A 22,594-nucleotide genomic window follows, 5' to 3' on the forward strand; every position below is an offset into this window, starting at 1 on the left:
CCGATCACGATCGGTCCAATCATGTCCAATCGCATATTTCAAATTCGTCGACGTTTGCCACAACTGGCGTGATATTGATGTAATTAGAAGGTACACGTTTGAAGTACAAGGTACTTCTATTCTTAGGAAGATTCTGCTCATAAGGCAAAAATTCTTTATAAATAGAGCATATCATATCATGGTTATAACCTCCCCACGATTTACCCCATTTATACTCCATATACATACACAATTTACAACCTCAGATAACCAATTATCTTGATCGTTCAACTATAATCTATTATTCTTCCGCACAACCTGTATTCACCATTATGTCAAGCCCATCAAGCGAACATTCTGACCACGGCTCTACGCATTTGCACACCAAGGCCGACCCCAACATGGCTCTTTACGAAGCTCAGCCCAGTAAGTCTTCTCTTCTTTCACTACCTATGCGCATGACATCAGTTCAATTTCTTACAATTCTCTAGTTGCCGTGAACACCGAGCCAGGAACTCGTGATGGATATTCTCTCCGAAACAAGCAATTCAGGGACCGGGACGGCAATATTATCAGTATGTGAATGTTTTCGCTCAATTGGAGGACGACAAGAAAAGAACTCAGGCTAATGGTGATACAGCTGATCCCGATCGTTCTAACCCGACCCGACCTCGTCTAGAGCGACCTCTCGACACCATTAGAGCCTTCGAGGCTGCCATTGAGAATCATCACAGACAAGGCCGTGCATGAGGCGTACAAATTGCCAAGGATGAGAACCTTGAGAGTCTGCTTACGTTGCGATGAAATAATGGGATCTTAATGATGTGACTTTACTTTATTGGCTGGCGTTATGATTTTTTATTGATTCTATTCTCTGAGCCTCGAGATATTGAATCTACGCTCTGAGATGAACTTTGAAAACAAACCACCCGTGGACCCCGGCAAGACTGCCGTTGTGCTATTATTTGGTTCAATTTAACTTTCACGCACAATTCCAAAGTTTTTGCTTATCAAATTTCAATGTTGTCTTGGTCCTGCTGTTAATTACGTTCCTCAAAAATATAGATATCTTACTTCAAAGGCCCACTGGTTGCGGCAGGCAGATTTGATCCCGACCACGTCTGAGAATTTCTCGGAGTCTAGCTCTATAGAATATCTAAATTTAGGCTCCGTGAAGTTGCGCAATATATGCCTACCTAAATCCTCTAAGTAGACATGATATATGCCTCTGCTTTCCCGATATCACGGAATCAAAATTGATGAAGGTAGCCTAATTAAATGACCGAGGTTTTCCCAGCATGATTTTGATGGAACATTGGAACATGGTTAGATTAATTCTGCTAGCGACTGGCACTAACCGCATTTTGGAAAATTTACTCCGATTAGTCAGAATCATGATAAGCTAAAAAATAGCTAAAAGTCGTGGCTAAATATATATCAACGAGACGTAGAACACAGTACTCCGCCGTGAAAAAAGAAGTTCACATTCTGCGACTAATTGACCATTTCGTTCTTCCAAGGTTGGCGCTGTGGCTTATTTTCCAATTTTGTTCTCTCCGAAAATTTCATAATCTAGATCATTTTGGGTTAGCGTACTTGTGCAGTAACGGGCGGTTTGTCCGATCCCGAGGTTCAAATGACCATGACCAACACCAGGTATCTGTTAAGTCTTTGGATTGGATATTCAAAATGCCAGACAACCTAATCCTATTTGAGCTGTGGGTTTGTCTTATTTCATGATATATAGATGCTGCCAACGTTTCCACGGGGTTTGAGTTCATTAAAAATAGAAGAGACATGAAGGGGCACTAATTTTTTAGGCTTCGACGGGTGGATATACCCATCAATTTTTTATGGAAGAGAGGACAGCAATGTGTTGTACCCCAGTCTCCCTATAATTCAAGCTAAATTTCTGAGGAAAAGTTCAAGAAAACCTCTGAAGGTTGGAATATAGGCCAGCTAAATAGTTTCCTCTTTATTCCACCTCGAGGAAAAAGAGCGGGATGTATAAAAACAAGACGCGCACTATCGACGCCACAATACTAGTTAAGCCTAGTCAAGCTCCACTACCACGCAACCCCCCTCGACTTTTCCCACGAGAAACTTCAACTGCATCAAGGCTAGGGAAGAATTATCCAGAGAATCACTTAGAGATATTTCAGTATACTCATTAAAAACCAGGATCAGTTGAGGTAGTAGATTATATGCTGGGTCCTAAGTTTCAATTGTGGCTAGTGAGAGCCGCTTAGCCCTAGCTTTACGCGGTTCGGCCCAGTGCATCTAGATCCAAGCATTGGCAGTAGAACTCTTCCAAGGAATTTGACCCGGTGGATTCTGGGCTAAGGCGAATGGGTGTACGCGGCCACCCCCTTAACGAGAGATTATAGGAGACAAAGAAGTTTTTATCTTTTGACCTGTTCCATTCATTCTAAAAACCAGCCATTCTTTTCTTCTCGACCTTGAAATATTACACAGTACCATTCTTTCGTTTATTTTGAAATATAACACAGAGGTTCTCCTCTAGTCCACTCGCTATATCCATATTTGCGATACTTAATTCGCCCACTTATTTTTCATTATGAAGTTGTCCTTGTTGTCGCTGGCGACCCTAGCAGGTGCTGTCACTGCTACGACTACCCTGGATCCTATTGTTATCAAGGGCTCCAAGTTCTTCTACTCTAGCAATGAGACTCAATTGTAAGGCTTGAATATCTTGCATGAGGAAATTTATAGGCATGGATACTAACCATATCATAGTTACATGCGCGGCGTTGCATACCAGTGTACGTCGATAAAGAGATATCTAATAATGAATGTGAACTAACAGGATGCATTTGACAGACTCCCAGACTGAAGACCCTCTGTCTGATGAGACTACTTGCAAGCGCGATGTCGCCGTTATGCGGAAATTGCGCACCAATGTGATTAGAACCTACTACATTGATCCCACAGCCGACCACAGTGCTTGCATGGACCTTCTCGCCGAGGCTGGTATTTACGTCGTTTCCGATCTTTCCAGCACCACAGAGTCTATTAACCGTAACGACCCCGCCTGGAATGTCGCTTTGTATGACCGCTACACCAGTGTCATCGATGAGCTGTCCCAATACAACAACACTATCGGTTTCTTTGCTGGTAATGAGGTTGCCAACAGCGTCAACACCACGGCTGGTAGTGCTTATGTCAAGGCTGCCGTGCGTGACATGAAGAAGTATATTAAGGAGAAGAACTACCGGGCTATGGGTGTCGGATATGCTACTGCTGACGTCTCTACTATCCGTGAAGATCTCGCTAACTACTTCGACTGTGATACTACCGAAGACGCTGTTGACTTCTGGGGTTACAATGTCTATTCTTGGTGTGGTAAATCCACCTATGAGGGTTCCGGCTACAAGGATCGTACCGCAGAATTTGCCAACTACACCGTCCCCGTCTTCTTCGCCGAGTATGGGTGCAACGAGGTTTCTCCTCGTCCCTTCACTGAAGTGACTGCTCTGTATGGCGATGACATGGCTGCTGTCTGGTCTGGCGGTATTGTCTACATGTACTTCCAGGAGACCAACGACTACGGCCTGGTGTCTGTCATTGACAGCACCAGTGTCAGCTTGTTGGACGACTTCACCTCTTACTCCAAGCACATTGCCACTGTCTCTCCCACTGGTGTGAGTAAGGCATCTTACACTGCCACCAACACTGAGCTCCAGGCCTGCCCCACTGTTGGAGCGTCTTGGGAAGCCGACCCCTCCCCCCTGCCTCCCACCGCTGATTCCAGCCTCTGTAGCTGTATCTATGAGGAGTCCGCCTGTGTTGCAGCCAGCCTTAGCGATACCAAGATGAGCTCCCTGATCGGCACTGTCTGTGGCCTCACTGACTGCTCTGGACTCGACGCCAACGCCACCAGCGGTGTGTACGGTGTCTACAGCATGTGCGGTCTCGAGGATCAACTCGCCTTTGCCCTGAACAAGTACTACAACGAGCAGGACCAGGATGCTTCCGCCTGCAGCTTCGGTGGCTCTGCTTCCACTAAGGCTACCACTGCCGCCACTGGTGCCTGCTCCAGCCAGATCAAGCAGGCTGGCACTGCTGGTACCGGCATTGTCACCACCAAGGCCACTGCTACTGCTGGCTCCGGCTCCAGCTCCGGCTCCAGCTCAACCTCAACTTCCAAGGGTGCTGCCGCTGGTACCGTCCAGTCTAGCGTTGTCTTCGGCTCTTTCCAGGTTGGTCTCTGCTCCGCTATCGCGGCCATGACCGGTTTGGGAATGATTCTCCTGTAAATGACTCCGTTCTCACATTGGTTTTACACTTCATATTCTTGTGTTATACTTGTAATTTTGCAGCTTTATCTTGACAGTTTTTTCCTGTTTTGTGCTCTGAATTGAACAATTTCAGTCTTCATTACAATGAATAGCCAAACTTCGTAAAACAGTTTAGTGTTTCTCTTCTGTCATATTTCAAATATTTCACTTTGGCCACACTATTATCCTACAGCAGCCTTTGTGCTCAAAATTGTACAATTCTCAATTATGGCGTGCAATCGAGGGCATCTAGATATTCCCGTCAACTCATCCGTATTGCTCGACTCGTTCGCTCTCTCATTTCTTCTTCAAAGTTATCAATTGCTACTTATTCAATCTCTGAGTACTCATGGAGCTTCTCTATTATGCTCATCAAATGTTAAGCATCGAGGAGGCCATTGTTTGCAGCTTCGCCGTGGTCTGTAACGTGGCTTACTGCACTCAAAACTGTAGAAAATCCACCAATATGGTAGTGGATGCTACGATACTGAATGCTGTGGTTGTTGTGAAGTCTGTCTTTTCATTGATGGAGGGAACTAGCTACTTATAGTATATGGGTGCTCCTCTTTCCTGGACGAATGTAACCATTCGTCCGAGACAGAAGAGACAGAAGAGACGGTGAAGATGGGACACCACTGTCGCGAATGCATATCGTTCAAGGATGCCGTGATATACTAATCTAGTTCCTCCAAGTAGTTATTCCGGACCGAGAGTTACCACTCTGACAGAAGCTTTTCGGTCGAAATACTTTCCGTATGTTGACGGCCTTGTTTCTCATACGGCTATCGCAACAGAACTACTAGTCAACTGTATAATCAGTAGGTCTTTTATCTCCGTGCGAGGTGAATTTGTATTCACCACATTTGTATCGAGAAATTTCTATTGAAATCATATCATAGATATTCCGTTGTTCCTGAGTCTATTTGTTTTGACTAAATGATGTCTCTAGTTGACTAAAACCAAACGGTATCTAGCTTTACCAGCGGTCATATCGAGGATGGCTTGGTTAGCATCCTTCATTGGTCTCTCTTCAATCCATGGCTTGATCTTCTTAGCCGCAACCAAATCGAGCATCTCGCGAATTTCAGCGGGGCTGCCAATCATCGAACCGGCGAGCTTGATACCCTTAGCAATTAGAGAAAAAGCAGGAAGCTCTAAACCGCCATCTTCGGGAGCACCTAGCTGAACAAAGGCGCCATGAGGGCGAAGCATACTACAGTATTCGACGATAGGCATCTTAGAGGATGAAACAGTGCAGATGATCAGGTCTAAAGACCGCTCATGTTTCTTGGCCCAGTCGGCGTCCTCTGCAGTCGCAATATACTCATCGGCCCCGAGCTTTAGCGCATCCTCTTTTTTGTCGGCCCGACGCGAAATAGCCACAACATGGTCCGCGCCGAGAGCCTTAGCGAACAGGACACCAAAGTGGCCTAGTCCGCCAACACCGATAATACCAACATTCTTGCCCGGTCCGCAGCCAAACCGCTTTAGGGGAGAATAGGTGGTGATGCCACCACAGAGCAAGGGGGCGGCCTCCGACGAAGGTATGGTATCGGGAATTTTGATAACGAAGTGAGAAGGCGATCGATTCATAAGACTGTAACCGCCATACGACTTGCCGCCGTTCGCATAAGTGCCATTATATGTGTTGGTATTCTTGCTGCAATATTGCTCCAGACCAGCCTTACAGCTTTCACACTCCAGGCAAGATCCACTCTGGGCGCCCACACCCACACGGTCTCCAATTTTGATGTTTCCTTCAGCCTTGGAGCCGACGCGGACAACCTCGCCGACGATCTCGTGACCGACACAGCAAGGGTACATGGTGGGGCCCTATGATTCTCGATTAGTTGACCTGAAGTCGTAGGATAAAAAATGGAAAAAGTAAGAAACATACCCATCCACTGCGCAGGGTGTGCATATCACTGCCACAAATGCCACAGTGAGTGACACGGAAATCGACGTCTATGAAAAATGAATAAGAATTTAGAGTCAGACCTGCAGGCTGCTGATCTTACCAGTCTCTTCCCAAGGCTTTGGTTCAAAGCTCTAAAAAAGTAGTTAGATAAAGCTATTTATGCGTAACATAGAATAAGGCATCTTACCTGCCAAACCATCTTTCCGTTGGCGGACTCCTTATCCAGGCCCATCCAGCCCTCGAACTTGTAATCGGTGGAAGCCATGGTGAATTAAATGAGATTCAAACGTGAATTGAGAATCTAACTCCGCTCTAACGGAGGTCCATCTTTACATTATATAACCTTCAAATCGAATTTCCCAGTTCCCGTAATGAAGGAATGGTGCGCTTAGTACAGTGGAACCGAAGGATTGGAATCCATTCAATGGGTTGTCATCCCCGGTTTTAAGAAGCTTTATGTCCGCACTTGGTTGATATTAGGAATATGATTGACATTGGGAGTCAGCCATGCTCTAACCATGATTGGTAAACGCTCATGGTTGTTGTGGCAACTGTTGATTGAGTTTGTAGCTTATCACTTCATGACGTATTGGCTAGCTTCAACAAATAAAAAGTGGCATTGATACATAGTTAGTACTTAGTTACAGCGTAGGCACCGATATATAACACAGCAGCCAATCAGAGTGCTGGAATTTCCAGAGAGTATTCATTCCAATATCGGGTGAAGGATTATGAAGCATCTGGTAATAGCCATTTGTGGGCTCGATATTCAGGCCTACAAAATATGTCGTGTGACTAATGTCGAGATCATGTGATATATGTGTCATGTGCACACCCGACTCGTAAAAAACGAGTCGGGTGTGCTTCACCGGTTCTGCCAATTTAAAATATTATTTTACTCTCTCTCTATCAATTCTGCTTTAAATACAATTCTGCTGCATCTGTTTTAAATATAGTATATCCCTTTCCATCGCCTCCAATATTTGGCCATTTCTCCCCTGAATCTGCTCCTGAATCTGCTCCTGAGCCTGCTCCTGAACCTGCTCCCGAACCTGCTTTTGAACCTGCTCCTCGGCCTGTTTTTGAGCTTTTAGAGCTTTTTGGGCCTGTTTTTGTAATTTCTTTTCTAGTTGTAACTCCTCCTTGGTTTTCCTGATTTTCACAGAGCGTTTTGCATGGTTTAGGTTTAATACACCAGTCTGCTGGAGGGGTGGTTGGTTAAGCTGTCGTTTGGTTTTAGAGCGCCGAATTGGTTCTTGCGCAACCCTAATATTCTCAACCGTAATCTTAAGATTTCGACACTCTTCTTGGATCAATTAGGAATGGCGAGTAGGATATTTAAGACCCCTTTGAACCCTTGGTTTGAGGAGGTCTATATCAATATGCTTGATAATCTTCTCTTGGTTCATCTGAAGTCGTGCTAAGGTTTTTGGCGGAGTATATTCAATACTAGAGGAAGAGAGTGGTGGAGATGGTGTGCGTTCATCATTGTGTTTACGAAGAGGACCTATAAACCATATTATTAAGGGATCGTGCCTGCGTTCACGTCCATTCCACTGAGCCAAAAGACTAATGATTTCGCTCTCAAGAAATCATACATAGGCTCTACTTATATAGTGCCACTCTTGATCCTACACTAAACATCATTTATCAGGTGTTCTTAACCTATGACACCTCACTAGGTTGAAAACCACACTCATCAAAGTTATAGATTAACCGCGAAGGCACACCACGAAGCACACATTCAAGCAGATCATACCAATGACCTATCTTAGCTGGATTTTCAGCCATCATTCGCTTAGAATCCTTGACTTTCTGCTTCTGAGGACCTAGTTTTAGACCTTTAGGAAGACGCTTAGTAAAGCGATATACCCAATTTGGCCCAACAGTTCTAGCATCCTCAGTATCTCCAGAACTAGGATCTTGAAGTAGGCGATTTGCCCACATCTCAACCTGTTTTGGTGTTGGTGGCATAAGCCAATTAGTTAGCTGGGTAATTCAGCGTACTAAAATCTCCTCCTGGATATCGGTGAAAACCTTATTGACTGCTTTTTGTTGAGTTTTCGCGGTCGCATTGGTTTTAACGCGGTTATGGAGAGTACGTCGATTGACACCAAATTCGCGCGCAATCTTGGAGATATTTGGGGTTTTTTTTCGCGTTTGGCGGCATCATAGGCCTTAGAGAGACGGGCTTCAGTCGATTCAGAGGTTTTAGGCATGGTGGGTGGGAGATATTGGGTAAAATAGAATGGAATGTGGAATTGGCAGAACCGGTGAAGCACACCCGACTCGTTTTTTACGAGTCGGGTGTGTACATGACACAGGTATAGGTAGATTTGAAGTTCATATATGAACTAATCCATTATGGGACTAGTGTATACTTCCAGCCAATGTCAAGCCACCGATAGCTGATAAATATGATGCCATCGGTGGCTCAGATTGCGATCTTTAACAATCATTACAACGCATCTTCATGTAGGGAACACAGTATCAATCACATGAAATCTAAGCTAATGGCTTAAGTCTTAAAGGAATATTATGAAATATCACTTCAAATTCTCCACCTTCCCATCTTATTCCTTGCTGGAGCTATATGCGCCATCTCATCCTTCCCGGCAGTTCTACTTAGACTACACCATGTGGCACAGTGGATTGTGGGGCCGAGATCCATGGCGTGCTCCAGGTCTAAGCATATCATTGGCTTCGGCTATTTGATTCAGGTCTAAGCCCGTGTGTACATCGAGAACTATCGTTCAGATCGAAATGTCAAAGCTTTTTCTTCCTTCTCCACCTCCCTCTCCCTCGATCTTCACCATCCGAGACAATTGGGGCTGCAGGAGCAATGGCCACACCAAACGTAGAATCGCAACAGTCGGCCGTCACTGAACCTGCCATCCACGATGAAGAGAGCCGACTACTGCCCCAATCCGATCCAACACAGCCCAAAGTCAAGGTCCTGACTAGCATCGGAACGATCATCGCCATTCTATTGTTGGGAGAATTCATCAGCAATGCGGATGCTACACTAGTGATGGCAGCGGCCGCTAAAGTTAGCTCGGAATTCAATCGATTGAGCGATGCGAGTTGGCTTTCAACTGGATACACACTGGGTGTTTGCGCTGCACAGCCTATGGTATGCGACAGAAAGACGGAAATCGCAATGGAAACGAGCGCTGATTATGTATAGTATGGGAAATTGAGCGACATCTACGGTCGGCGACCACTGCTGCTGGTAGCTTACTTCCTGTTTGCGATGGGCTGCATTATTTGGTATTTATCGAAGCCTTTTTTAAGAGTACGTCTCTGACATTGTTTCAGCGGTATCGCGCCCCAATTATGGCTTGTTATTCTCGGCCGCATCATCAGGTAAGTAAGTGGTGTTAATAAGATGCTGGATATAACGTGGCTAATGGTTTTTAGCGGTGCAGGAGGTGCAGGTATCATGACAATCAGCTCCGTGATTATTACGGATATCGTCCCCAGAAGAGATATTGCAAGCTGGAGAGCATATATCAACATCTCAATGACCCTTGGGCGCTCAATTGGAGGTCCTTTGGGCGGTTGGCTTAGTGATACAATTGGATGGCGCTGGTATGTGGAATTACGACTTCATTTCAATCCCCCAGGTCATTTTTCTGACAAGTATTAGGCTGTTCCTCATCCAGGCTCCGTTTATCGCTCTAGCCGCCTTCCTCGTCGTGATAAAACTCCAGGTGGATCAGGATACAACTTACACTACCAAGGATGGGAAATCAAAGCTGGGACAAGTGGATTTCCTAGGAACTGCTCTTCTGGGATCGTCAATCATTGCCTTCACTGGTCTCATGGATCAGGGTGGGAAGATGTTCCCATGGCGGTCATGGATGACGGTCGTCTTAGCCGGCGGCGGATTCCTTCTTCTCGTGGCGTTCGTCCTCGTAGAAGCATATGTTGCGGCAGATCCCATTTTCAATTTACGGATCCTACGGAGACCCAATGTCGCCAACAGTTATCTTTCCAGCACCCTTCAGATAATAGCACAGCTAGGAATGCTGTTCTCCGTGCCACTTTACTTCCAGGTGACCCAGGGAGCATCAACTACTGTGGCTGGTCTGCACATGGTTCCAGCCGTCGTCGGAAACACGGTGGGATCTCTGCTAGCAGGTGGATTCATTAGACGAACGGGCGCCTACAAGCCTTTACTGATTTTGGCCGGTTTAATTGCCTCAGTCAGCTACATCTTGCTTTACATTCGCTGGAATGGCCACACCGGATTCTGGGAGTCTTTTTATATTCTCCCCGGAGGTATGGGTACTGGTATTGCAGGCGCATCTGCATTCATCTCCATGGCCGCGATGCTTCCACAGGAGGAAGTAGCTATGGCAACAGCTGGATACATGCTACAGGTCAGCTTTGCAATGACTGCCGGTGTGACCCTGTCCAATTCAATCCTTGGATCGGAGTTCCAGCGTCAACTACGCCTCAATCTTCATGGTCCTGGTTCTGAAAAGGTGATCAGACGCGCTATGGATGATACGAACTATATTGCCCACCTCACGGGCCAAGTACGGGAGATAGTGGTCGAATGTTATCTTTCCGGTCTTAAACATACTTATTGTGAGTTCTCATAGCCAATGTCTCCTCCCTAACTTGTACTAATACTTGATGATTTAGTGTTGTCATTGGCCTGTTCTTTGTTATCCTCATTATTAGGTTTATTCGTTCATCACCATCGCCTTTAGAAAGCGAAGATAGATATCAAGTTCAAGTGTCTAATACAAAAGCTTTGATTGATTCATTTCATTATTTCGAGTTCAAAGCGTGCTCTCAATTGCCCTTGACAAACTCACGATCAGACCAGGTGTCACAGCTACTCCACCAAACAGAATCATGTGTCCCTGCGAATCTCATACACTGGAATGACACTACCTGGTTAAAAGATTAAACAAAAGAGAAACCAAAGACAAGAGAGATACTCCAGAAAGAATTTTCTAAAAGTAACATGGCCGAACGATGACAAAGTCACAGAGGTCGGATCACCTGTAGAGTTGGCCGCGATCTGGATAGCACCAGTCGCGGTCGTGTTAGATCCAACAATGCTGGCCAGGGCAGTTGGCCAGGCTGTATTCGTAGCCTTGCTATAAGTGCCAGTTGCTGAGGTCGAGCTGCAGGTCGCAGGTACGCTTCTAGCAGAAGTTTCTCCCCAGGCTGCAGGGACAACGGAATTACGACGCAAATTTGCACTCAGGAGCGCTGCATAGGACCAGGTTAAGTCGTACGCTGATAGCTGTGTCCCGTTGGTTTTTGAGAACTGCTCCGATAATGAACCATTGTTCATGGCGTATTTCTCCTGTTGATTGGTAAATAAATCGAATACTTAAGATTTATGGCCCCAGATAAGCAACTTACCACAATACCAACATATCCATCCGCATAAGTCTTGACTGCGCTGATAATAGACGAGTAAGTTGCGCTAGAGGACGAGTATGTGCCAGTTGCAGCCGAACTATAGATATCCTTGAAGAATGATAAAGAAATTTCAGTAATAGTCAAAGAGCTAGTTAGGTTCCACTGGTATAACGCATCGTACAGCTGCTCTGCTGCAGCTAGGGTGCATAGGTACCAGGGATTGCCAGTGTAGTACACATCCTCTGGATACCGACCAACAGAAACCGCCACCCCCTCTGAGATACCAGAGTTTAGGCTGTAGACAGAGCGAAAAGAATCTGTAACAACCTTGTGGTTGGCCAACGCACGGGCGGAGCAAGGCTGAAATGTAGTGTCGTCGCAGCCAGCTTCAGGGTCAAAAGTGTGAATGCTTCCGAGAATGGTGTTCGAATCCTTGCCTGTGCGGTTGTTTCCAAAGTTGGCTAATGTGTACGATCCTGTCCAGAAGGACTGCAGGAAGCAAAGGACTTGAGGTGCTTGAGAATCGCAGTGCGCGCAAGAAGAATTCACTTGGCTTGCAAACTTGCTACCTTCGACAAGGGCGCGATGCTGCACTGCAACAGTAAAAAACGAAGAACCTTGAACTTCTTCCCATAGATCTAAATTTTTTCATTAGTGGACCTTGGAAGTGAAGTCATGTATGGGGTAAATGAAGTGGGTGAGCTCACCAAAACCAGTCTGGTTCCAATACTGTGCAACATACAATAAATCATTACTGACAATTGGCCAGATGATGTCCATCGCGGTGCTCGTGTATCCATTACTCTAGTATCAATAAGCGCTAGCCAAGATTAAAATATGAAATAGATGAGATCTTCCGACTCACAATTAACCACTGACCGAACGAAATGAGCGCAGTTGCTCTCAGTGCAGGGCCATCCCTCTGCGGCCTACCCCATTCGCCAGTGAATGCAGTTGAATCGATATTGAACTTAGGCTCACCCAGTCCACTGCCATTTGAGAAACCTCCGGATGGATTAGACACTGTCTGAATATACGCTTGCGCATTGATGTATTCCTCAATTGTGGGAACTAGATCAGTATCTCCACTCTTCACGAGATCGGTCAGAAGTTTCATTGTCAAAGCAGAATCTCTTGTCCACGTATAGTAATCTAAGAAATGTCAGTCTCTCATCTTTCAGTCAAGGTTGTTGTGAGTTCATACAGTCCGGCTCACTAGTACTCGGACTAGCAATCACGATCCCCGAGTCAGCAGTCTTCGCATATACGCCAGACGATCCAATATTGTCCAGAATGCTCTTTCTGGCAATATCAGTGTTTGTTGCTAGCCAGCTGCTGAGGCTAGTCTTATGAGCATCCAAGTTCATCGCCACCACAGTATGGCCCAATACCAGCGTACAGAGCGCAATCCAGAAACGCCCCATGGTTAGAGGATCTGATGTGGGCATTATTAAGTTGTGCTTTCAGCCAAGCGGAGGTTCCTTCCAACTTTTTATGTCTCTACTGTGTAGAAATACTCTAGAGCTCTTCAGTCAAATTGGAAATGGCAACCTTGCAAGGTTGAAAGTGGAGAAACAAATCAGGGATCGGCGAGGCTCGAACCTCGGTATTGTCGAACTAACTAATTTAGGCAATATCATGCACCCGTGGACAACCCTAGCTCAAAGTTCAATGGTGCTTTGTGATATGCATATCATTACTTTCTTCAGTTGTGCGGATTAAGGAACCCCAGCTGTGAATCAAAATTTGGAATCCACAGCAACCAATCATATTATCTGTCTTAGTGAAAGTGAAATGCGAAGACCTCTGATACCCTAACACTAGATATAGATATTAATCTTGCCGCCATCTTTGTAGGATCGCAGGTTCTTCGGCCGAGATACTTTCTCTCTCTTTCTCTTTACTTTCAATGATTCAAATACCAGTGTGCACTTTGCTTAGAATTCATCCTTAGTAGAGTTTTGATGATGGTCACAATGACCCCTATTTCTCTGCTATGCAAGGTTGCTTTTAACCCCCACCTTGCCTAAGCCGTACTTGGAGCTATGACAACACCTTCAATCCTCCCACTCTTTCTCTTTACCACTTTTAACTCTGGCACCAGCGACTGTGGCAAATAATTTCTGGATCGACTATTGTTTATACGGGACTGTTGCAGGTGAGCCAGACAAAAACAGGGCCATTCGACTAATCCCTCTCAAAAATGCATTATTGAGTCAATAAGCTCGGATCCCTCCACAGGCTGCTCCGAAAACTCGAGTACGTAGATTACTCATTCTCCCCGTATTTGATACAGCTCCAGAGGTCTTTATCCTTATCATTGAGAACCAAGAAACCAGCTCGGCAGAAGTTATTAATCAGATGATCATGTTATACCATCAAATATTAATTTGAACTCTTTGCCACCGTAATGGGAACGCCTCATTCATGATTCCCAACCTGTCGTCTGAAAAGGGACTGTTTATTTGAAGATGAAGTAAAAAGTCTTCAAATAGTCTTGGAGATCGAGAATGATTGTGAAGCGATAGGTCAAGTCACCGTTCATTGTAGCTGGGCCAAAATATAACTAATGAAAGCCAAGAAGAACGTCATCAGACTATGCCGTACACAATATTTTATTATAAAAGTGTCAAAAATCTGGCAAATAGCATCCAATTTTGCCAATAGGAGGATTACATAGAGCCATGAAGCTCTGAAGAAGATATGTATCAAGGAGAGGATCAACCAGAAACCAACCATGTATCAGTTTATCTGCAGCAATTTGAACAGTTGCAACTTTTATGTCCTGTGTCGACGACAGCGATGTCTTTATTCTTACGCGCCGTTGGATATATTTTGATAACGAAGAGTATGTGAGCCACAATGAAGAAATATATCAAAAGAACTTCTGGACTGCTGGCCAGACATCCATGTATGGTGGTTTTTTACCCAATCTCTCTATTAATTCTTCGTTTTATCCCCTCTGACTGAAAAGGTTGGAGGTAAAATTTTTAAACTCCTCGGTCAACAGTACCCGCATGTTATGAGGGCTTTTCCTGTATAGAGGAGATTTTAAACTTCAAATGCCGTGTTATACGACGAGGTTCCACAAGCCTGGTTTAACCAGCAGTTGACCCAATGGCAAATCAGCGGCTTCCTCATACCAGCCGAGCATTTTCGCCTGATGGCGGCATGATGAAAAACTCCTTGACTTCCCGGTATAAGGTCTAAAGAAGAGATCATAATACTGATTGGACCTTTTGGGAAGATAGGGTAGTCAATTTATTTCGTAATTCAGTTCATTCTTGATTCGTAAGTAGAGGCGCCGCAGAAGATAGATCTAACGCTGAGTATATATAATTAAACCTTAAAAAGGATACATCCTAGATGTGGAAAGATTCTGAATTGTTTCCAATGAAGTCGCTCACATTTTGTCGGAAATCGTCCCTCATAATAGCACCGTAGTTATTGAAAAAGTTCATCATTTTGTGCTTTTCGCCCCACTTGGGCCATTTCATGAATGCTTTTGCGCGAGAGTTTGGATCCCGGTCGTATGCAAACGATAGGTAGTAAGTGTGAATTGACTTGGATGCGTAGTTTGGCAAGAGTCCGTAGAATACTTGAAGGATGTCAGATCCATGGAACGTGCCCAAAAGAGGAAGACCATAGTCATATGAGGAAAGGTACGACCAAAAAGGTACATCTGGCTTTGCTTTGATGGCATATGAGAGAAATACTCGACGGGTCAATGTAAAGGACAGGTCTCCAAGTATTGCTGCCAGCCGCTTGTACTGAGGGTACCAGTTATGGCTGTTACCGGTATGGAATGGAGATCCTGCTTTTGCGTCATCAGGGTACATTGCGACCAACTCTGCAATCTGTTGATGTGATGCATTAAAGAAATAGAGATCTTTGAAGTAGTCAATCAATTCATCTGTGGTTGTGATGTTGGCTTGGAATAGGGCGAAAATGGTTCCCTCATCTTCTTGATCCCCTGTAATAAAAGGAATAGAGGCATACCGACCACTCGCAGCAAGGTGGTCAGCTGAATCCGTGAGCACAGTACCATCTGGTCGGGGCACATATGCTAGTGAGACCGAGTTGTAAGAGAAAACTCCCGGCACGGAATTAGCGGCGTTGAGGAAGGTGTGATAGTCCAGACCTCGCAGACAATCAAGCGTATTGATGGCCTCGGTACAGCCAGCCGCCCTAACAACAGCATCGTAGGTTGCCTGGCCTTTGACACCGTCCACCGGCTCGGCAGGGACCATTGTTCCAGAATCCATAATCGCTCCTTGAAAAAGGGGGAAGCCGTTGTGGATATGATTGCCATCGTACATGGACATTTGATTGAAGACGGAAATGGATCCCGCACTTTCCCCCCAGATAGTCACCTTCGATGGATCCCCTCCAAAGGCCTCAATATTCTCGGCGACCCATTGGAGGGCCAGTCGCTGGTCCAAAAGGCCTAAGTTGGATGATCCATCTTGGAGTATCTCGGACCCGGGCATGAAACCAAATCCTCCAACCCGATAGTTCATGGCCAAAAAGACCACCGGCATTCCCAATTTCACAGCAGAGGAGACGAATGGACCCCCATCGTAAGACCCAGTTGATCCAATTTCAAATCCACCACCATAAATCCAGACGATGACCGGCAACTTTGCTCCAGATTTGGTCCCCGCTGGGCGACGAATACTGAGGTTAAGGCAATCTTCACCTGCGTCTACAACAGTTTGGAGTAGTATTGTGTTCATGAATTTTCCTAAAATTGATTGAAGATAGTTCTTGGTGTTGGTGGTGAAAAAGAACTGTGGGCAGGATCTGGCTCCACCAGTGGCCTTAATGATACCAAAAGGTATAGTGATCGGCTGAGGTGGTTTCAATCGTAAAGGACCTACTGGTGGTAGTGCGAAAGGGATTCCATTAAAGCTGTCAATTCCATTTCGAGATGATCCAATAATGGTGGCAGGTGGATTGAAAATAGTCACCCATTTATCATTTAGAGGAGCAGCAACGACACCTTGTCCGGCAATGAAAATAATGAAGTACAGCAAAAAAAGCATTTTTGCAAGAAGGAGGGTGTGATAATATAAGTAATAGGTAAGAAAATGACAGAGATGAGGGGAAGAGGTGAACAGGTAGGGAAAGAAGTAACAGCGCTTCAAGATTTCCCCTTATACGATTTCATTGCATTCACTGACATAGATCCCTCCCCTTCACTTGACCTTTCTGGACTTCATCTTCACCTAAAGAATGTTAGTACATGTGGCCTCTCATTCCAAACTTCGGTCGATGTCGCTCGCAATGTCACATAACTAAGCAACCAGCTAAGCGTTCTGTGACTCCATGGATATTATTATATCCTCCGGAAGATCTAGATGGTAATGGTGACCCCCTACCACTCGGTGGGTTTAATTGAGCGACAACCAAAGCTGTCATGTCATGTAAGGGCGTCGGCATATTCTGGCTCCTAGTCTACACATTTTTTAACCAATAATGAAGGACTAGAGTCACTGATTCCCGTTGATGTTTGGTTGATTTGGAATCAAGGGCGCGCAATACAAAGGAATGTGTTGGACATGTGGGAATCTTTGGAGCACATAGTTGCCAAAGGAGGCATAATTATGCAAGATCTAACAAGTAAGATTATACTTTATGTAACGTAATTTGGTAAATTTGATTTATATTCGGCATTGGACCACATCATTATCAACCACCACTCTCAGTTATCAGTCAAGTTGGGATGAATAGAGTCTTTTCGCCTGAATAAAGGCGGTGTACGACGACAGAACACCAGAATAGAGGGGCAAATCTGACATTTGTTAATTTTCAAATTATTGGTCGCGTTTATTTAAGCCCCACGGGCAGTTAGTAGTATGGTGGGTGACGAAATGCGAATTCTGACTGTTATATGTATTTTTTTGTATTTGTCATTTTTGATTCTTGACGGACGACTAAGAACGTGGCCAATAATCCAAAAGCCATTAGAAACCTCCGGGCAAGACATTTGGGCGAACTTGGAACCCCGGGCCTTTGCCCTAAAATCTCGACCCCATAGTTTCACAGATACATAAGCCCTTTTGTCGGTTCACATGGATCTCGATGCACCATTACTACTACGTTGATACATGGAGTAAGTGTGCGGTGTGCGGTAAGATGTGTGTCTATTCTAAGTTCCCGCGATGGAATCGGATATGCCCCGATTCCACTAGTTCTATTCACTTCATGAGTCCATTCACTTATTCTATTCTCTTCCCGAGTCCATTCACTACAGTAAGCCAAATTCCATTGGTTTCAATACCCTTGTTCTGGCATACTTTTCGTCCTAAGTATGTCTGATTTCGAAGATCTCTTGAAGACTATCGTCAAATGCCCATGTCTAAGGTGAAATAAAAAAACATAGAGCGAATCCAATTTTACCGCTTTTTTTTGTGATTATTCTATCAAGGCTATGTGAAACTTGGACGCGATGAGGACCGAATTTCCCGAAAAAATAATACAAATCATTTCAGACATCTTAACAACACAAAGCGATGCAGCATGCAGCTTCAATATCGATCAGTATAGGATTTAAAACTCCATCTAAAAACACAGACTAAACAACAACAGATACCCTTTCCCCTTCTTCCAATGACTTATCTAGCCTTCCAACAACATCATTGGCATCAGTCTTGCCAAAGTTGTCCCTCGAAGGAGACGGTGGGATTCCTTGACGTAGAGTTCTAGTTGATGCCCCATGACAACTTGAGGCTCGGTATTATTTGAGCCTAAACGTCCGGAGAGGACTGCTTCCAAGAGCAGGATGTGAAGATCTTGCTCACTGATGTTGATATATCCCAAGGATTGGAAATAATCGAAGTCGAAAGTATCGGAGTATGCGGCGTAGCCTACGCCGAGGATAGCGGGGATGTTCAACGCGGAGCCGGCAACTCCGCGTTTGCGTTTCTTGTCCACCAAAGATGTCATGAATTTTTTGGCCGCAGAGTAGTTGCTTTGTCCACTCCATCCATCACAGATGCGATACTGGAGGCGACTATGAAGAAGTCGAGCTCTGTGCCAAGTACCTTGGGCTTTATGACATGCGTGAACTGTTCGTGGGTCATGCGTGTGCCGAATGTTCAGAAGAGGATAGAGCAATCAGGGACACGTCTATCAATTTAGACATGAAGGTTGCATCTAGACGCCACCAGAGGCCTTTGATTAGGGCTCTACCGATGGCAGCACTTTCAAATCACAGCGAGCATACTTTTTCGGTCATTAACTCCGGATTAGTAATGCATGTCAGCCGGTAAAGAGTCTCTCTATGGCCTAAAAGGGCTAGTTCACTCGGAGAATTCAAAGAAGTACATGGATCTTGACTCGCGGAAGATATACCGACTGGGTCGGCCACGATATATAAGCGCTATTTAATCCAAATTGCATGATTTATGCTTCTTATCGACTAAATGTAATGCTAGAAAAGAGGCGATAGAATCTGCGCAGAGAATTGGTTGAAGCTACGATATCACGTACTGGTAATTTTGCATTAAGGAAGCATGGAACGTAGTTCACAGACTATACACATTTCTTACAATAAATAAAAGAGGGCAAGGTACGGTCTCAGAGTCCACTGTTAACGATCTAATTTGTTGTAGTACTATTTATAGTTCGATTTATGACCATGGTTGCCTTGGTTTATCTATCACCATCCAATCGTCAGCTGGTCTCTTCAGTGTATTGAAGTTTAGTCCGAGTTGTTGACCTTGCTGGTTGGACGAAGTGAAAATTCTAAAGGAGCTTGTCATGAGAAAGTAATCGGCTATAGCTTAGTTAGACCATGTAAAAGGAAGATCTTGACCTAAGACTCACGCTCGAATAAACTCATATCATCAGGTAGTAGCAGCCCATCGTCCAGGGGTTGACCGGTTATTTCGGCGGAATTTTCGAGTAAAGCGTTCGTCTGATAATTGTCTTGTAAATTGCAGGAAAAATCTTGGTTAAAAGACAAGTTGGACTTATGATCATCGCCAACCTTTGCGAGAACGAAACTAGCAGTTTCGGCAGCTTTTGTTGCTTCTTTGGAAGTGGAACTCCGTCGCATCCAAATAGACCTGGATATTTGAAGGGCAGCTCGAATATCCTGTTCCCGCTGTTAGGCTTTCATCTACTTGATGATCACAGCCTCAAGTTTTGTTGCTAATATATTTCAATTTAGACACCTGCACAACTGTACTTGATCGATGTCTTCGGGTCTGAGGCTGCGGCATCAGCCTTGGGAGCTAACAACCTACTCCGGTACATGTCTAGCACATTTTTACCCCTTGCCGGGCCCGCAATGTACAGTAGTCTGAACTATGGGTGGGAAAATTCCCTGTTGGCGTTCATTGCCTTGGCGTTTGTGCCAGCGCCTGTCCTCTTTTACAAGTACGGAGAGCAGCTTCGTACAAAGGCAAGCGCGTAGACTAAATGAAATTGACGATTACCAACTGATGTCTTTGTTTTTTTCCCGGAAGCCAACAATGATAATGTCATTTAATACTTGTTTTAAGACTCGTTCTTAAACAAGTGAACATTCTTGATGGACCAACAAAATAGGGAGTAGAGTGGATTAAATTAATCAAGTTAAACTTGGGGCTCACGATGTCACTATACAACCTGCAGCTCAGGCTCAAGGGCTAGGCCCTATTCGAATAATGCGGACGCTTTACGGAGGGCCCGACCTCCCCCTCTTTTTCGCTTCATTGCGCGAGTGAGACCCATGCGTTCCTAGGATCATATCCGGCCCCAGTATCCATAATAGTTTCCTCGGTACGCTCTTTGCCGCTCCTAGGAATCAGAATCATAGTTCCTAGGGGACTTACAGCTCCCAGGAGTGGATGACGTAGCTCCGATAAACGAGTGTGTTTGTGGGGGCCTCACGTAAACATAGAGATGGATAGTGTCTCGATGAAAAATCTGTGTTAAGAACAATTATAGTTGGCTCTAGATACAAGACGTAAATAGCGCGAGGAAGTGAAAAAGAGAGGCTTCGCGTTCAGGGAATCCAGATGTACTAAGCGGGCCCTGCAGATCATATCTCATTCGTCCTGTATGCTTCATGTATATATCCCTGACAAGATTACCGAAAGCTCCTGTTCGTAGTCTTTTATTTTCTTGACATTTCATGTCCGAAACGCGTGGTTCGATCTTGAAGATGCACTAAATAGCGATTCCATTGGCTGGCTGACTACTGTGCCAGATGACAACTCCCGATTTCTCACTTATCCTCACTTTTACTCACCCATATACCCCCTTCCATTCGGCCTCCTGAATTATTATCCGTTATAACTTACATTAAATTTTTTGATCGTGAGGCTTCAAATTGCTGTCTGGAAGATGACAGAGCAAAGGCCATTAGAGGGCGCTCAACCTGCCAGCAAGTCCAAAGTCGCGAGGTTCAATACCCATGTATTGAAAAAGCTACAAGCCGCAGTCACAAAAGATCCAGAGACCAACTTGGCCGAGCAATTCCCCGCGGAATATCCGCAACGTCTCATGGAAATGAGACAACCAACCGAAAGCTCTTCGAGTAAGCACCGCAATTCAGTCGCTCTTTATTGGCATAGCTAACATCATCGTCTGCCAGAAAAACCCAAATTTAATTCATTGGGTTTTGTCAAGGCCGATGAAGACATCTGACGATCCCCTTGCCCATCAGACCCGGTTGAAATTGTGTTTCCTTTTTCGGATGCGGTTGCAAAATTAATCGAGCCGGTGTCAGAAACTGCGCGAGCTTTACCGGTCGGACTCTCTCAAAGGCTGTTTGAAGTTCTCAAGAGTAGTCAAGTCCTTTGGAAAGCCCCCTTCGCTCGCCAGAAGGGAGTGTTCAAATGCTCCGCAGAAATCGTTGTCAAAGCGGTTCGCAACATGGAGCACTATACTGAATACACCGCTTTACAATATCTTGACCGTCATAAGTCAAATATTCCAGTACCAAGGCCTCTTGGCTTAGTGCGTATGAGTGGGATTTCTTTGATATTCATGAGCCACATGGGGTCTACGCCGCTTGGGGAAGTCTGGCACACACGTGGTAAGATACCTTGTCCATTCTAATCCTAACACTCATTGAAGTAAACGGAGTTGTCCCACTGATTGATACTGACTGTCACTTTGCGACCGCATCCCATCAAAATATCTTACAAATTTGGGTTACCCACCACAACTTTTCCCGATGTTCGAAGAGCTTGAAATTAAAAATTATTTAAGAACTAATACTAATTTCAAACATTTGAAATCTTCAGCCTCGTACGAGCCAAAAAAGTAAATGGGATGTACTCAAGAAATGAATTGGGATGTACTAGATCCCAGCAACCTCCATGGGTTAGAAACTTCGATGATAAATGATGTTCCAGTACTTTTTGTTTGTCCGTAAGTAACCAAAACGGACTGGAGCCTAGTTAGGCTAGGCTGTAAATAAATACTGTTGGAACGAATATCAGCTGACATACCAAGATCATGTGATCTTGGCATGGCAGCTACTATATCTTCTTTCATCTGAGCATTTTAGAATGACACTTCACTTTTACCCAATATGCATACACCTATTATATACGTACAGAAACGATATCAATAGCTGTCTGCTTCGGTAATAACCTAGTCAACCGACAAATACTGCTTATGAGTGGATATTAAGTTATTATCTATCCTAATATAAATTAGTTCATGCTTGAAGGTATGGGCCCGGTATTTTTCGGCCTAGCTCTGTCAGCCCGTAAACTTTCGGCCGATATTTTAGTTGATGAGTAAATGCTCAGGCACATTCCTTTATATGTAAATGTTATCAAAATCTATAGATTTATTGTCATAGCCTAGGTATAATTATAAATCAAATGATATCAAGACAAAATAAAAGTTACGCATTCATCTATCGAGCTCATGTATCATCTTCCTACAAATCAACCTTGGAATCTACGTTAAAAATCACTAAAAGCAGCCAGAAGGTATTTCTTATAAGATCTTTATATGGAATTAAAGCTAACAGCTATCCTCAGAAATCTCGAGCTTAAGATAC

General features: G+C 44.6%; 8 protein-coding genes across 8 annotated transcripts; 4 read left to right on the forward strand and 4 right to left on the reverse strand.

The window, feature by feature from the left end:
• Positions 1–311: 311 nt before the first annotated feature.
• On the forward strand, positions 312–729 carry N7495_001915 (DUF2406 domain-containing protein; the record flags this gene model as incomplete). Its single annotated transcript, XM_057204585.1, has 3 exons — positions 312–405; positions 471–554; positions 620–729. 3 exons carry the CDS (start codon positions 312–314, stop codon positions 727–729), a joined length of 288 nt encoding a protein of 95 aa, XP_057068658.1.
• Positions 730–2,557: 1,828 nt separating this feature from the next.
• N7495_001916 (glycoside hydrolase family 72 protein) lies at positions 2,558–4,256 on the forward strand (the record flags this gene model as incomplete). The annotated part of the gene is made up of 3 exons (XM_057204586.1): positions 2,558–2,676; positions 2,737–2,762; positions 2,821–4,256. The coding sequence occupies 3 exons, from the start codon at positions 2,558–2,560 to the stop codon at positions 4,254–4,256; spliced, it is 1,581 nt and encodes a 526-aa protein (XP_057068659.1).
• Positions 4,257–5,222: 966 nt separating this feature from the next.
• N7495_001917 (NAD(P)-dependent alcohol dehydrogenase) lies at positions 5,223–6,460 on the reverse strand (the record flags this gene model as incomplete). Its single annotated transcript, XM_057204587.1, has 4 exons — positions 5,223–6,110; positions 6,175–6,242; positions 6,296–6,326; positions 6,383–6,460. The coding sequence occupies 4 exons, from the start codon at positions 6,458–6,460 to the stop codon at positions 5,223–5,225; spliced, it is 1,065 nt and encodes a 354-aa protein (XP_057068660.1).
• Positions 6,461–9,037: 2,577 nt separating this feature from the next.
• On the forward strand, positions 9,038–10,805 carry N7495_001918 (uncharacterized protein; the record flags this gene model as incomplete). The annotated part of the gene is made up of 5 exons (XM_057204588.1): positions 9,038–9,328; positions 9,383–9,465; positions 9,514–9,561; positions 9,616–9,786; positions 9,845–10,805. 5 exons carry the CDS (start codon positions 9,038–9,040, stop codon positions 10,803–10,805), a joined length of 1,554 nt encoding a protein of 517 aa, XP_057068661.1.
• Positions 10,806–11,062: 257 nt separating this feature from the next.
• On the reverse strand, positions 11,063–13,007 carry N7495_001919 (putative glucan 1,4-alpha-glucosidase; the record flags this gene model as incomplete). The annotated part of the gene is made up of 6 exons (XM_057204589.1): positions 11,063–11,099; positions 11,151–11,524; positions 11,584–12,221; positions 12,291–12,387; positions 12,449–12,735; positions 12,788–13,007. The coding sequence occupies 6 exons, from the start codon at positions 13,005–13,007 to the stop codon at positions 11,063–11,065; spliced, it is 1,653 nt and encodes a 550-aa protein (XP_057068662.1).
• A 1,938-nt stretch (positions 13,008–14,945) lies between these two features.
• N7495_001920 (putative extracellular lipase) lies at positions 14,946–16,628 on the reverse strand (the record flags this gene model as incomplete). Its single annotated transcript, XM_057204590.1, has 1 exon — positions 14,946–16,628. The coding sequence occupies one exon, from the start codon at positions 16,626–16,628 to the stop codon at positions 14,946–14,948; it is 1,683 nt and encodes a 560-aa protein (XP_057068663.1).
• Positions 16,629–18,204: 1,576 nt separating this feature from the next.
• Positions 18,205–18,531, reverse strand: N7495_001921 (uncharacterized protein; the record flags this gene model as incomplete). Its single annotated transcript, XM_057204591.1, has 1 exon — positions 18,205–18,531. One exon carries the CDS (start codon positions 18,529–18,531, stop codon positions 18,205–18,207), a length of 327 nt encoding a protein of 108 aa, XP_057068664.1.
• Positions 18,532–20,919: 2,388 nt separating this feature from the next.
• On the forward strand, positions 20,920–21,847 carry N7495_001922 (uncharacterized protein; the record flags this gene model as incomplete). The annotated part of the gene is made up of 3 exons (XM_057204592.1): positions 20,920–21,112; positions 21,242–21,613; positions 21,825–21,847. The coding sequence occupies 3 exons, from the start codon at positions 20,920–20,922 to the stop codon at positions 21,845–21,847; spliced, it is 588 nt and encodes a 195-aa protein (XP_057068665.1).
• Positions 21,848–22,594: the final 747 nt, after the last annotated feature.

The sequence above is a fragment of the Penicillium taxi genome, assembly GCF_028828555.1.
Source record: "Penicillium taxi strain IBT 34144 chromosome Unknown utg000001l_segment0_segment0, whole genome shotgun sequence".
Lineage (NCBI taxonomy): Eukaryota > Fungi > Ascomycota > Eurotiomycetes > Eurotiales > Aspergillaceae > Penicillium > Penicillium taxi.